Source organism: Erpetoichthys calabaricus, chromosome 13 (assembly GCF_900747795.2).
Source record: "Erpetoichthys calabaricus chromosome 13, fErpCal1.3, whole genome shotgun sequence".
NCBI classification, from domain to species: domain Eukaryota; kingdom Metazoa; phylum Chordata; class Cladistia; order Polypteriformes; family Polypteridae; genus Erpetoichthys; species Erpetoichthys calabaricus.
The window spans coordinates 111,050,372-111,066,254 of record NC_041406.2 but is presented as its reverse complement, the minus strand read 5'-3'; the positions used below and the strand labels follow the sequence as shown (position 1 = coordinate 111,066,254).

Sequence of the window (15,883 nt, the reverse complement as noted above, 5' to 3'; positions counted from 1 at the left end):
TCTACCCACACTGAGTGGAATTTTTTTTTTTTAATTGGAGATTTATTGATTAAATTTTGCTAAAGTAAGAGCACATAAGAGATGTGGCATTGTAAACGGGGATATTGGGTTAGATGTTATGTGCTAGTACTTTATCTTGTACTCACTTGCCTAATAACAGTAACATCCTTGCCTATAAAATAAAAAGTCATTCTGAATGCTAGGGGGAGAGGATGATAGGTTGGGGCAATGTTAGCTGCACCAATACCGTCTTGCTTGGCTAAAATGTGAGCTGCATGTTCTGTTTTGTTTTCTAACCATCATCCTAATACTATACTACTAACCTAGAATAACAAGATACTTTGTTTTCTTCTGGCTCTCCAGTTTGCTTCACCTCACAGTGGCATCTTCTGACCAAAAAAAGTCAAATCTTCCAATGCTTGGTAGCGTGGTGGTGAGTTGAGTACATGTTGTCTTTTATGCTTTGTGCTAAATTTTAATCTGCATGCTAACCATGATTTGATTGCTGTATCCGTATGATGGTCTTCTTCACACTGAGATAAGAGAACCATCTGATCCCTTGCTTCAGATAGAACTGACTGCAGTCCAGCAAACAGAATTATTACACAGATATATGGCTGATTTACTTTAACCCATCCAAATGTTTTGTTTTAATTGAACAATTTATATACAGTATGAAAATTGTATAAACCCTTTACATTTAAATAGTTAACATAAATATAATTACAATCATATCTTTAAACTATTAATGTTTGTTCAGTTCAAGTTCCATCATCCACAGAGATCAGAAATGTTTTCCTGGTTTGATCTTCCAATAGGGATAAGTAGAAATCCCCTAATTACCCAGAAAACATTACTGAAATCAAAGAAAGAACCTTCTATTAACAAGAACATATGTAGAGGTCACACATATTCAGACTAAGAATTGTCACAACACTTATGTAAAAGGCGTATGTAAAAGGACAGTGAAGAGAAAGGAACACACTCCAAAAAGAACAGTGTTAAGTTTATTCCTGGTCATGTGGATGATAACAAGATTCAAGAAGAAAGATAATAACCAAATATCCAAGTAATATGAGATCTCCAGAAATGATTCGGCCAGGGAGAGGGAAACCATACTGCAATTACTTATGCATTTCAGGACATATTTTCAAGGCATGATGCTAATAAAGTAAAAACTTTCAGACAGATGTGGATAAAAAAATTAGAATAAAATATAAAAATGGATGCTGTATACCCACTGTCTGTCCTCTGTTTTTGGAATATCTTTATTTTTACTAAATATCTTCACCTCTTTTTGTCTTTTTTTTAATTTCATTGTTTTGTGGTGCAAGTTTGGTCTTTTGCATTTTGTGGATGGAAGCAGTTTTTTTTTCTCCCTTTTGAGCACACCATAACAATTATAAAATATATATGTAATAAACAGTAATTTGAGTGTTGATGTTTCTAATTGATTAAATGCGTTTCCACTGAAATAATTTTGTGAACAGAATATGAATGTGATTTTGGGTGTTTGATTTACATTTTGTTCATGAAAAACAATCACTCTTGGTTAAACACTAGATGTTTCATTATCCAAAGTGAAGTTTATGCTTCTTAAGTTCTAAAATCGATTTCATTTTAGTATTTAAAATTGCTCAGTCAAGAAAAGTGAAGAACAGATATAGGGATAAACTGAAAACTCTGAGGATAAAAATGGAGTAAGGTTCAGTATATCAGTAATTTAGGTTACACTTAAAAATCACATTGTCATACTTATTTATTTTAAATGCTTTGAATATGTGACTCTTGTAAGGGATTTGTCCACTGCCACCATTGTGAATATCTGGACATTTGCAGACTGTTATCAATTTAATTATTAGCATTCATCGTAGAATTGAGAAGTTGAACTGTGCACCCTGATTTATGTATACATTTACACACATTGATACACTGGTACAATCTTAAGTATAGTGGACCTTGTATAATAATTTTATTTATTCGCACAAGTTAATAGATCTGAATTTCCAAAAAATAAAGTGCTGTCTCAGTTTGTTCTCCAGCAGACCAGCTAGTAATTGTTTTTGTTCAGTGTGTAGCATGCCTTGAACTTTATCTTTTTTTAACTTTCATTTTTGATAGCCTGTCACAGCATGATTTAAATAAAGTAAAACAAATACCTTCTTTAACTATCTCTTAGGGATTCAGTAGTTTAAAATTGTAGGGATTCTGATTTGTTCATGATTTTACTTACCCAAGATTGATCAGTCTAAACAAATCTACACCTGACCTTCTTGGGCCAAAAAAGGTCCAATATAAAAGCACCAGTTTCTTTTTAATTTATATCATATACTATACAGTATATAGTTAAAGAACTTCTGACCAGATGCAGTTCCATGAAGCTGAGTATTTGTCCCCTTATGTTTACAGGTAGTTAGTCATGTTTCTTTCCATGGTAGGAGAGCAATACTGCTTATACCGTTTACGCACTTCTGCTCTGCAGTTTTTATACCTCAGTATCACAGTAAATTACACAAAACAGACTACACCTTATTCAGATTATGTGAAAAGGCCATAAGAAGATTTTTGATACATCCTCTGTTTCATTTGGATGAAATGCTTATTCATAGTCCATACTACTCTAATGCCTTGTGGTAGTTAATAAGTAAATAATATTAAAATTGCATTATAATTTAATATACATCTAAGAGGATATCCTAAAAGCAGTAGGATATTAAGAAAATTTTTGTTGTGATATGAATAAACAGATCCTTATTTTGAAATTGTTTAAACAGAATTGTCTCTGCTAATAGATTTTATTTTCATACACATATTTTCAGTGACAGCTCTTCCTCTAGAAAACCCAACTTTTGGAAATTCAATGTGTAACAATTATTATGACATGGTGTGGATTACATTGTAGTATCCAGATAACCTAGAATTGCACCTTTAGGTCATATATTTCTTTTGGATCTTAAAAAGGGTTCCTACAGAGTAGAATGCAATATGCATTTTAGAAAAAGCAAACACTTAAATAGTAACAAGAAAACAGGGAATTTTTTTAAAATGTCCTACCATAGCACAAATGTCAGTAATGAGTATAGCAGTACATATAATATAACTAATGCATATTTTCATAGGCCCAGCAGACTGCTAAGAGATGTCATTAAAGTCTGTGGAAAAAGTCATGTGGATGACACAGAATGATGCTAATGGACATTGTTAACGAGAACCAGATTGTAGAAAGAAAAGCACAACATAGGAAAAGAGGAAGTGGGCATTTCATGACAAGGGCCTGACTATAGTCATGAAATGGATGAAATGCATGTCTTCACACCCTTGTATATTATTCCCATTCTGGTGTCAATAAGATAGTTGAAAGTAGAACATAGAATGTAAAAATCTGCATTATTTAATTGTACAACATACTCCACATATTCAACATTCAGTTATAGTTATTGAGGAATTCTAGAAATGATTAAGAATAAAATGCATGTCTGCTTTAGTCTTTGAGTTAAGTAAGTCTTCATTTTGAAAAATGTCACCCTGTTTTGCTCAGTAGGGAATGTCTGTAGGTTGTGATGGAACTTTTGCTTTTTTCTTTCTGAATATATGCAGTGTAACTTTTACTTTATAATTACAATCATTGTGCTGCTAAAACACTTATCTTCTCACTAGATGGTAGTTGTTTGTAAACAAAAATAGCTTTTCTCCTCCATCTGAACTTGATGTATTTTGAAACTATTTTAAGGAAAATACCTTCAAACTATACCTATTTATATCATAGTAATTTAACTTTTACATAAAAACCACATCATACATAATGAAAGCTTGGTTCTTTCATCAGCAGAACAGTAGGCAATAAAACTACTAGTACTGGACACATGTGACAATGGCTGCAAAGATTATTTTTTTCTTCTGTTGGTTTTAATATTTTTTTATTTCATACTCAGAAATGTATGAAATGTTTTTGACAATGAAACAAGTTCATGCTTAAATATATTTTGTACTGGATTTGTTCATTGTTTCATAAACTGTTTACTTAATGCACATTTTATTCTCTGCTGTTCAGATATTAATGTGCCTATTTTTAATTTGGACTAGCTTGGGAAATTTTAATCCACACAAAACTGTCTATTCAAGTGTTGGATATTGTAAGTGTTCTCATTCGAAGGACATTTAAAAGGTTTATTTCCATTAACATCATTTTCCAAGAGTATGCCAAGAATGTTTAAGATCTTGTAAAATATTTAAAAAAAACAATAAAAATAAAGAGAATTCATTGTCTGTGCAGTTGAAAGAACTGGAAAGTGTGCTGATGTCTGAAAGAAATACAGCAGTAATGGATTGATCTCTAGTGTACGACCTCACAAGAAGAATAGGATTTAACAGACTTCTAGTTACTGCAGTGTTGACCACAAGCAGGATCTACCCTGTATTATCCCTAGAGAGCACTGTGAACCTTCTGAAATATCTGCTGATGGCATACAGTTAGCAGTTTCCAGCTACTTGTGAGACTTATGGGTGTTACTTTTCACATTGTTATAATAGATTAAGATATTGAATACAGTTTAATTTTGTTTATCTGAATGATAAGTTGATCTGAAAATGCAAGTTTATCTGTGATTACTGACTTGTGAGATTATCTAGGACCATGTATTGTTAATCACAAGGTGTTACAGGTTTAAAAGTTTATAAACTCAAAACTGTAATCTTAAAAACTATAAAAAAAACTATTAAAAAATATGTAATTTGGTGCAAAGGATCTGTTTTGCATTATAGGTTTTATGCTCCTGAGGTGAACAGAGCCAAAATAATAGGATCCTGAGAAATTTAAAGCACACACCGGAACATTGTCTTTATCTGTATACATGTTTACTTAGGAGGAAGATTTAATACAGATATACTATAAATAGTCACCTCTTAGTACTTTTGCAGGGTCAGACAGGTTTGACACCTATCTAGGATGGCTGCTTCTTCAATGATCTACTGTTTCTGGTCCCTTTTTACCTGTTCAGTTGGTTATCAAATCTATCGATAGAGAACCAAAGTTTTAAAGCCTTAATTTACAGGGTAATTGAACAAAGTAAGATTTCATTACAATGAAGTTCTCATATATTAAGAATTCTTTTTAGGTGAAGTTTCATTACAGAGCTATTGCTACAATCAAGGTCTTTTTGATTGTAACCCCAATAACTGTACATTTCTTTATCAACTTTCTGGATCTGTCATGCAACTGTGCACTGTGAGTACTGTTCTTAGCATTTACTGGCACTTCTTATCAATAAATATACACATCTTTTCCAGTTAAATTTAGTTTAACTGAATCTGTCATGTTCACTTTAATATTGCAGTTTTATTTATTTATGTGTATATATATATATATATATATATATATATATATATAGAGAGAGAGAGAGAGAGAGAGAGAGAGAGAGAGAGAGAGAGAGAGAGAGAGAGAGAGAGAGAGAGAGAGAGAGAGAGAGAGAGAGAGAGAGAGAGAGAGAGAGAGAGAGAGATATAGATATATCCATCCATTATCCAACCCACTATAATAGATATATATATATATATATATATATATATATATATATATATATATATATATATATATATATATACTGTGTATATATATATCTATATATATATATTATATTAAAAAAATCTTGGGTTGAGACGTGATTTTCTCAGAGACACTTAAACATCCCACGAGATAAGGAGGACAGCTGCTGTACAGGCATTTAAATGTTTGAAGCCCAGTGTGACATGCAGATCACGCAGCATGGCACAAGCAGCAGTAGCAGCAAGCCAGCTGATCAAGCATAGAGGAGGTAAAAAAATGCATTTGTTTCCAATTGTATCACCGTTTAACGGATTTTTGGAGGAGCGACCACATCTATTTAACGTGCATTCGGCCCCCCTCTTCACAACGCGAGAGGCAGAGACACATAGTGGCTGCGGGTGGAAGGGGGTGGGCGAGCGAAGCGAGCAGGGGGCAGAGTCCCTAGTATGCATGTGTATATGTATGTGTGTGTGTATATATATATATATATATATATATATATATATATATATACACACACACACACAGTGGGGCAAAAAAGTATTTAGTCAGCCACCAATTGTGCAAGTTCTCCCACTTAAAAAGATGAGAGAGGCCTGTAATTTTCATCATAGGTATACCTCAACTATGAGAGAGAAAATGAGAAAAAAAAATCCAGAAAATCACATTGTCTGATTTTTGAAGAATTTATTTGCAAATTATGGTGGAAAAAAAGTATTTGGTCAATAACAAAAGTTCATCTCAATACTTTGTTATATACCCTTTGTTGGCAATGACAGAGGTCAAATGTTTTCTGTAAGTCTTCACACACTGTTGCTGGTATTTTGGCCCATTCCTCCATGCAGATCTCCTCTAGAGCAGTGATGTTTTGGGGCTGTCGCTGGGCAACACGGACTTTCAACTCCCTCCAAAGATTTTTTATGGGGTTGAGATCTGGAGACTGGCTAGGCCACTCCAGGACCTTGAAATGCTTCTTACGAAGCCACTCCTTCGTCACCCGGGCCGTGTGTTTGGGATCATTGTCATGCTGAAAGACCCAGCCATGTTTCATCTTCAATGCCCTTGCTGATGGAAGGAGGTTTTCACTCAAAATCTGACGATACATGGCCCCATTCATTCTTTCCTTTACACGGATCAGTCGTCCTGGTCCCTTTGCATATAAACAGCCCCAAAGCATGATGTTTCCACCCCCATGCTTTACAGTAGGTATGGTGTTCTTTGGATGCAACTCAGCATTCTTTCTCCTCCAAACACGACGAGTAGATTTTTACCAAAAAGTTCTATTTTGGTTTCATCTGACCATATGACATTCTCCCAGTCCTCTTCTGGATCATCCAAATGCTCTCTAGCAAACTTCAGACGGGCCTGCGCATGTACTGGCTTAAGCAGGGGGACACGTCTGGCACTGCAGGATTTGAGTCCCTGGCAGCGTAGTGTGTTACTGATGGTAGCCTTTGTTACTTTGGTCCCAGCTCTCTGCAGGTCATTCACTAGGTCCCCCCGTGTGGTTCTGGGATTTTTGCTCACCATTCTTGTGGTCATTTTGATCCCGCGGGATGAGATCTTGCGTGGAGCCCCAGATCGAGGGAGATTATCAGTGGTCTTGTATGTCTTCCATTTTCTAATAATTGCTCACACAGTTGATTTCTTCACAACAAGCTGCTTACCTATTGCAGATTCAGTCTTCCCAGCCTGGTGCAGGTCTACAATTTTGTTTCTGGTGTCCTTTGACAGCTCTTCGGTTTTGGCCATAGTGGAGTTTGGAGTGTGACTGTTTGAGGTTGTGGACAGGTGTCTTTTATATTGATAACGAGTTCAAACAGGTGCCATTAATACAGGTAATGAGTGGAGGACAGAGGAGCCTCTTACAGAAGAAGTTACAGGTCTGTGAGAGCCAGAAATCTTGCTTGTTTGTAGGTGACCAAATACTTATTTTCCACCATAATTTGCAAATAAATTCTTTAAAATCAGACAATGTGATTTTCTGGATTTTTTTTCTTTACAGGCCTCTCTCATCTTTTTAAGTGGGAGAACTTGCACAATTGGTGGCTGACTAAATACTTTTTTACCCCACTGTGTATATATATATATATATATATATATATATATATATATATATATATATATATATAAAATATAAACATAGGATCCATCACATAGCTTTGCATGGTGTTACATGTAGAGCTAGAGCTATGGCTGCCTTTGCTTGTATCATGTAGAACTTCCTCAATGGACAGGACTTTGGCTACTGCATTTGAGTCATAGAGTCCAGCATTTGAGTTGAGCTTGTTTAATCATTTGTCACAGAAACACTTGGAGACTGTATTAGTGTTGGAGCAGGGCTGGGGTCACCATCTATTGTAAAGCTGGAAGAAAAGTACTGCTGAGGTATGAAATGTTGCACTACACTGTTAGGAAGTTACTTTTGAAATGCATAAGCTCTTCATAAACTAATCGATCCTGGCAATCTTCTTCTTAACCCCCCCAAACAAAACAAATGTTCCCAACAATATTCCATCACAGACTTCATTTATATTATCTTAGCAAGTTGTGGACAATTGTAACACGCACCCATGACTCACAGTGTGACGTCCTCAGCAGCTCAGTGATTGCACTCTGCAAAGTTACTACACCAAAACCAAACGGGTTTGATTTTGATACAAATTATAGCGACAGGCTTCTGTATGCATGAGTTAAGAAGCAATGGCGCCCTCAAGAGATTTTAGAAAAATGGCTTGTGAAATTTTAGTTGTCTGTTTGACATCTTGTCTCATGCCATGACAGAATGGAGAAAGAAAAAGGTGCTCCAAGTTCATTGTCTGCTAAAATGAGTTAACTTCATCGATTCTGTCATGTAGTCTACAGTTTATATTCAGTGATTTTATGTTGTGTAGTGTGACACCAGATCTTACTATCTCTGTAATACTCTCACATTCTCTTCAATGAACATTGCCTTTTAAACAAGTCCCAGATCGTTTCAGTCATAGGTACAAGATTTTAGAGTCTGCTTTTCTCTGTTACATATGAGAGTACTACTGTGTTATTATTTGTTTTTGCCAGGGAGGAAGTAGAGAGAGCAGCAAGACTTCAAGTTTATAGCCCTGTCCTTTTCTCTATCCCAAGAAAGTACTATCAGTTTAAAAAAAAAAAAAAAAAAAAAGCCACAATGAACTTTCATAGGACAATTAACACATATAGTGCATTTCACAGTGGAGATAGTTCTAGTTTAGGTTGCATAGACCAGTCAATTTACACAGACAGGCATTTTTAAAGTTTGGAATATGACCTGTTTTGATGCATTTGTGCCACATGTACGGTTCAGTCCTTTCATATTTTAGTTTTGATATGGAAGTTTTCTTTTGTTTCTTTGTACTGTGTGACGTAACTGTCTGTTGGTGCATATTATTAAATAACCTTTACACTGACCACTTACAGTAGTCTGGGAATGAAAGTGTTTCCTTCATGTTTATTTTTGGAAGCATGTAATATGATGAATGAAGTTAGTTTCTGATATCGCCACTCCATTCCTCATAGTAATGAAAGAACTTTTCAAGAGCAGCAGTATTATCGCTTTAGTTTAAGCCCCCCTTTGGAGTTGATGACAGGAGTATAAGAGGTTTTGTTGAATGGCATATCAGAATGGTTAGGTAACAAACTTTGTGCTAAGTGCTGCTTTTATCTCCATCAGTGTAGCCCTTTTAAATAGGGTCTCCTTACAGTTGTCCTGGAATAGCATGATACCATTTTCATAATTCTGAACAGACAGTTCTATGCACATGATGTGTCTTTATATAGCAGCTTGTGTTTTTCAGAAGAGCACACATAGACATACAAGTGATGCATTATAGAAAACGCTGTAGGTGCCTGTCGGCCATGTATATTCAGATCATTGTGTGTGTTTTTTTTTTTTTCTTTGAGACAGTACAGTATTCCTGTTAGCTGCCCTTTCCAGACGATAGACAAGCTTATTTTCATGTTGCAGCAATCCTTAAACATAAGTTAGCTCTTTCCTTGAAAACTGGTATATGGAGGCATGGCATGGAAATACTTGGTCTAAATGCATGGATCTGTCTCAAAGTGCGCAAGTTGTTGCCGTACCACAGACCACACTGCGCTTTTAAGAGGTGAGAATAGCAATCCAAACCCTAGGACATCAGACGTAGAATGGCAATCCTTGATTTAGTAACGTTTATATGATATTTCACTCTTTGTGAAGACAGAGTTGGGCTCTCTGTTTTAACGATACTGTAACTGGCAAATTCAGAAGAGGATTCAAATGTAAATTTCATGCTTTCATATTTTTTATTGTCCGTATTCATTTTCAAACAGGTATGAATTGATAAATATATATTCTTCAATGTTCACCCCTAATGAGGTACAGGTTTCATCAAAATAATTTTTCTTGTCTGCCAGTGTACTGTAGAAGTAAAAGATTTTTGGAACATGAAACATACTTCAAAAACAAATGGCACATCTTGCCTGAGTCTGATATTAAATACAGTAGTGCAGCAAAAATCATTGTCCAAAACATAAGCTTTAAAAAACAAAACAACCATATGTATTCCCTATTTACAGCATTAAATGCTTCACTTTGGCTTACACAGTGTATAAGTAAGTTTAGTGTTGCCCCAAATAATCCACTGCACTGGCTCTGATGGAGTATCTGAGAAGATACTCGAAGCATGTGCTGACCAGCTTGTTGGTGTCTTCATGAAGATTTATAATCTTTTTCAGCCATCAGGAACTACTGTGCCCCACCTGAAATCATCAATCATCATCCATTTCTCTAAAAAAAAAAATAGCCACAGAGAGCTTAAATAATTATAGACTGGTTGTTCTCACGCTGGTAAGAATGAAGTGCTTCAAGAGATTGGCCTTACAGGACATTAAATCCTGCCTCCCACCCACTTTCGACCAGCATCCATTTGCTTACAGATGAAAAAGGTCCACTGAAGATGCCATTGCTATCTCACTACATACTACACTGAGCCATGTAGACCAAAGAGGGAGTTATGTAAGACTGCTCTTCGTACAGTAGACTACAGTTCAGCATTTAATACAGAAATCCCTACCATATTGTTAAACAAGATGACAGACTTATGCCTCCCCTCCTCCATCTGCACCTGGATAAAGGACTTTCTGACAAACTACCCACAAAGGGTTATACTCAGCCCTCATCTCTCCTCTTCCGTTCTGCTCAGCACAGGATCTCCACAGGGCTGTGTGTTGAGCCCACTACTTTACTCTCTGTACACATATCCTACCCTTAACCATCCCACAAACACTATCATTTGCAGACTACACTACTGTAATAGGGCTCACAGCAGAGGGAGATGACAGAATGGTGTTCAGTGAATAAGTTAATACTGAACACCACAAAAACCAAGGAACTCATTCTGGACTTCAGAAAGCACAGCACAGAATCGTTTCCTTTCTACATCAACTGAGACCCTGTGGAAAGGTTGCACACATTCAAATTCCAGGGAACCTTTCCTGGTCTGAGAACACCATAGCAATGGCCATAAAAGCGCAACAGAGACTGCACTTTCTGCTAATGCTTAGGAAAAACAATTTGGAGAAAAAACTATTGGTGGCATATTATTGTTCTGCCATTGAGAGCATCCTGGCATACAGTATTACAATATGGTACGCCGGATGCACAGCAAAAGACAAGAAGGCTCTCCAGAGAGTCATCATCACGAAAAATCTCAGGCTCCTGTCTGCCCTCCGTGAAAGACATTGTCCACTCCCGCTATCTAACCAGTGCCAGAAATATTATTAAGGATATTTCACACCCTGGTCATCACCTGTTCAACTGCTCCCCTCCGGTCAGCATTATAGATCTTTGAAAGCACAGACTGACAGATCCAGAAATGGCTTCTTTCCAATGGCCATAAATACATTGAGTAAAAATAAGCAAATTTAATGCAGGTTAAACCATTTTTGATCAGTGCTGGGAAATATACTCATACATACATACTGCTGCTGCCCTCTTTTTAAGTACTGCATATATTTTCAATACAATATACTGTTATCTGTAAACTGGGCTAAATGTGCGATATCCTTTAGTGCAATAGCATTTTTTTTAATATATACTATTTTTATGTTGTTCTTGTGTGTGTTATGTGTTGTAGTGGGGTTTTCTTCACAAAAGTAGTGTTTGCTTTTTTGTACCCAGCAGGAGTGGGTCTCGTAATTTTGTTTTGTTTTTTTTTTTTTTTTCCCCAGTGACAGTAAAGGTTTTCTATTCTACTCTTCCTATTCTGAAAGTATCCTTTGAAATATAGGCTTAGGAATCATGTTGGAAAAAAAGGACAACATTATAGTAAAGATGTCCATCAGTGTTTGCTGTTGCCAGAAATGTGAGGCCTTGTCTGGACATTTTTTTTTCCCATTTTAATCTCCACTTTACGAGGTCATGGCCAGATGAATTCCCTTTGTGGAATAATAAAGCTGACCTTTGACATAACAGCACTTGAGAAAGACCAGAGCAGACATACTAATCTGAATCAAGATATGTAGGGTATGACTAGTAAGAAGGAATTGAAGGAGTTCAAGCAAATTGGAGAGTAAGAGATTCCCTGACAGAAGGGAGATGAAATTATGAAATGAGATAGTTATAAAATTAATCAGGAATTCAATACAGAGCCATTGGGGCTTTTTAAGGATATAACTTTATTTAAGTATTAAGTATTTTGTCACATAGAGAATAGAAGATACATTGAATAATTGAAAAAATTGTGTATTTATAATAGTACTTTGGGGATCTTCACATTTCATTTACCATACCATTTTCTAATCCTGTTAAATGCTGAGCATGTTTGTGGGGGGCTTTTCCTATCCCGCTAGGCACAGGGTACAAGTCAGGAGCAGTCCTCTCAACATGGTGCCAGTCTATCGTAAGGTGAACACACACACTAGGGCCAGTTTACAATTTATCTGGCATGCACATATTTGGACTGTGGTAGGAAACCCACACAGACACGGTGAGAACATGCACACTCCACACAGTGTGGACCCAGGACGTGAACCCTGGTCTCCAGTAGCGCTACCACTTCGTGTTGCCTCACATCTCAAATAGTATTTTGTAAATGTTAATTGAATTGAATTTTGCACTTAATTGGTTGTTGTCTTCAAAAAAATTTTGCATTATTCTTAATTGAGTACTTTATCAACATTTTATGGCAAAAGCATTAGTAATTCAAATACTTTTATATTTTATACATAGTGATTAACTGACACATCGTTACAGCTTATTGCAAAAAAAAAAACTACACATTTTTGTTTTATCATTATTTGTTACATTATATTTTCTGTTTTTGTATTACTTAAAATGTGTTTTCTGTAATCCTAGCTGTAATTGCACACATGTTGGGTAAGGGCTTATTTGTGACATCAGCCTTTGGTTTTGATGCTAAACTAATGAGTCCTTGTTTGCAAAATGCCCGTGGAGGTGTAGATTTTGATTTTATATGATCTAAGTAACCAGGTAATTTCATACTGAAAACATGAGTATGGCAGTTGCATGAAAGCTTTCACGTTTTAGAACACACCTTGAAAAATGTAATTCTGTATCTTAATTGGCCTCCCTAGACGATGTTTACCAGTGGTGGAGTATAAATAACGGATATCCAGTATTTGAAGCGTAAATCCCTCAAATGAATGAATGAGTTTAACAGGCTGAGATAGCAATTTGTTTCTACAGTTTTATCAGTGACTTCTTTTTTAGTTATACACAGCTGAGCTACTCAACTATAGTGACTTCTTTGAAAGAGAAAAAAATGTTTTCTTCTTGTCTTGGACGAAGCCACAATCTGTGCTGACACCACATTTATTTGCACAGCGCCATTAGCTGATTTGTCACCCCGATAAACTGGCCTGTCTACAGTCCTCCTTTAACCTGTCATTCCTGTACTTCATGAGTGAAAATTTATCCTTTTGGTATATCTCCAGCTCTTTGGTGAGTGGAAAGGAAATGAATGTGCACCCATCCAATCACCACCCCAATCCCACCACTAGTTTAGCATTTTTATTAAGTTTTTGCTTTTCCTGACTTAACCTCATTTCTTTGTGTTTCTAGTAACTCTTTTGCACTATAGTAACAGCCGTAGCACACTTCATGTCCATCTCAAAGAAATGTCACCATTTTCCAATTTGTTTCTCTGATATTGTTTATTTTTGTCTCTTGCAGACCTGGCTGCGCTGATAATGAGGACTCAACAACGTGTGTACACTTGACTGTGTGAAGAGATGCATTGCAAGTCCTGAAGCTGGTGTATTGGAGCGTGGCTTTTTCCTTTTCCACCTACCTTATCTTTTTGTTTGATGAATTTTGAGAAATCACCAAGTAGACTAAACCGACCAGGTAGCCCATCACCTTAGTAAACTGACCATGAACTGCTGATGGCCTCCTTGTCACTGTTCTACATGAAGATTAATATACTGTAATCAGTAAAGCAAATCATGCATTTATTCTGGGAATCTGTGGTTAATTAAGACTTTTGTTTGGGTTAAATATAATTATTATTTTATTTTACTTGGAGGCTTTTTTCTTTTTTGAATGAGTACTGTCGGATGGATTGTGCAATAAGTGGAAGGTTTTGCCTATTAGCCTGTATGATAAACATTTTCACCTGATATTTATACAGCTTCTCCTCTTCTTTGCTCCTTGGCTTTTATGGAAACGGCACTGGACTGAGGTACCTTGTTTGTCTACCATTGCTTTTGTACTTTATATTTTCTGGAACATAGAAATATTCTACTGTAAATTGTAAATAACATATCTGTAACATAGGGCAAATTGTGAATGTTGCTATGTTAATAAATTTGGAAAAGAGTTAATAAAGATTTTATTTACAGTATATGTGTCTCTAGTTGCAGTTTTATAATAACTTGATCTGTTACTATAATGAATTGCCTAATCTTGGAAGGCCATCTTATACTCAAAATCAAAGGTGAGTGGAAGGCCTCCCTCCAAAGGGAATATTCCTTCCTAAACAGTGCTGATACGGATTTATAAAAATTTTAAATCTACCCAGGATAAAACCTACAACTGAGTAATGTGCAACCAGGTATTGCCCTGACTTGTCAACAGTTTTTGGCTGAAATTTCAACTTTGACATTATTAGATGTCTCTTTATTGTGTTGACAAAGTCTTATGGAGTTATCAATGACCCCTTGTCCAGCTTATTCAGGATAAAATGGTTCTCTTTTTTAGCCCTGTGTAATTTTGCTTAGTTGGATGAATCCTGATGCTGCCTTAAAGGAATACTCCACCCAAAAGACATACTTTTTTTCTTTTGCTTACCCCTCGTTCTTTGTATTGAAAAATGTTTAATCTCATGTTCTGTGGGAAAACCGACAACAACGTTCCTGATCTAGTGGGCTTCAACAGGGGCCAGTGCTAAACAACAGCAAACAATATTTAAATGTGTATGGAAAAAAAATTTCTAGTTTCTTGCGTCATGTAATCTTCCTGTCAGTTATCCAGTCATACGAGGGTTGTCTGGGTTCCACGCGGAATCACTCGAAATAAGTAGCCAAGGATTTTTTTTTCTGTTTTTCTCATGTACTTCGATCCTTTTTAAACATTTTCCAAGTATTCACTGCCAACATCAATGCACTTTTGGGCTCTTCTGACCCACGCCGCAAAACACTCGCGAAAGGCTGTCTTTGGGAGGTTGTCCAGCTGTTCTTTGACAGCTGCAATCAGTTCCTCTCGAGTTTCGAAGTTGTGGCCTCGCAGGGGTTCTGTCACCTTCGGGAAGAGCCAAAAGTCACATGGTGCAAGATCAGGCGAGTAGGGGGGTGGGTTCAAAACGTTGACACCACTGTCTTCAATGAAATGCTTCGTCGCATTAGCCGTGTGGGCTGGCGCATTGTCATGATGCAAAAAGTACCTTCGCAAGTTCTTGGACCAGCCTCTAGCCATCGCAGAAAAAACGTCAGGCAGGCACTGAGTGGTGTACTACTCAGAGGTCACAGTTTTCCTCTCCATCAGCGGAATTGACGCGACAATGCCATCGATGTTGAAAAAGATGGCAAACATGGTGCGTTCCACCGAGCGGATTAAACCATCAGAAAAGTCGTAAAAAATCATCACTCCAAAGTCACGCACGCACGGAGTCGGGAACTTCGCCGCTAGCACCGGCTGCACACTCTCAATTTGTTTGCTTCTCGAGTTCATTCGGAAGGAAGAGAGGGAGCAAAACATCTGAACAAAAACAAGCAACCACTTGAACAATCCCTCTACACAGCAGAACAGGTTTCGACAGGCTAACACTCGACAAACGATAAAATTCCGCGCGGAACCCAGACAACCCTCGTATTCTCACAATGTCT

The 15,883-nt window shown here is 36.6% G+C and overlaps 1 protein-coding gene across 4 annotated transcripts in view; it reads left to right on the top strand.

Annotated features, from left to right (window-relative positions):
* The window catches only part of golga4 (golgin A4), a 208,401-nt gene extending 193,998 nt beyond the window's left edge, over window positions 1-14,403 (top strand). For 3 of the 4 annotated variants that reach the window (XM_028817450.2, XM_051935773.1, XM_051935771.1), the window contains 2 exons: window positions 364-433; window positions 13,734-14,403. In XM_028817450.2, the coding sequence (XP_028673283.2) occupies window positions 364-393 (30 nt within the window). In that variant the 3' untranslated portion in view covers window positions 394-433; window positions 13,734-14,403. The remainder of the gene's footprint in view (window positions 1-363; window positions 434-13,733) is intronic. The other variant, XM_051935772.1, reaches the window with a different exon arrangement.
* Window positions 14,404-15,883: the final 1,480 nt, after the last annotated feature.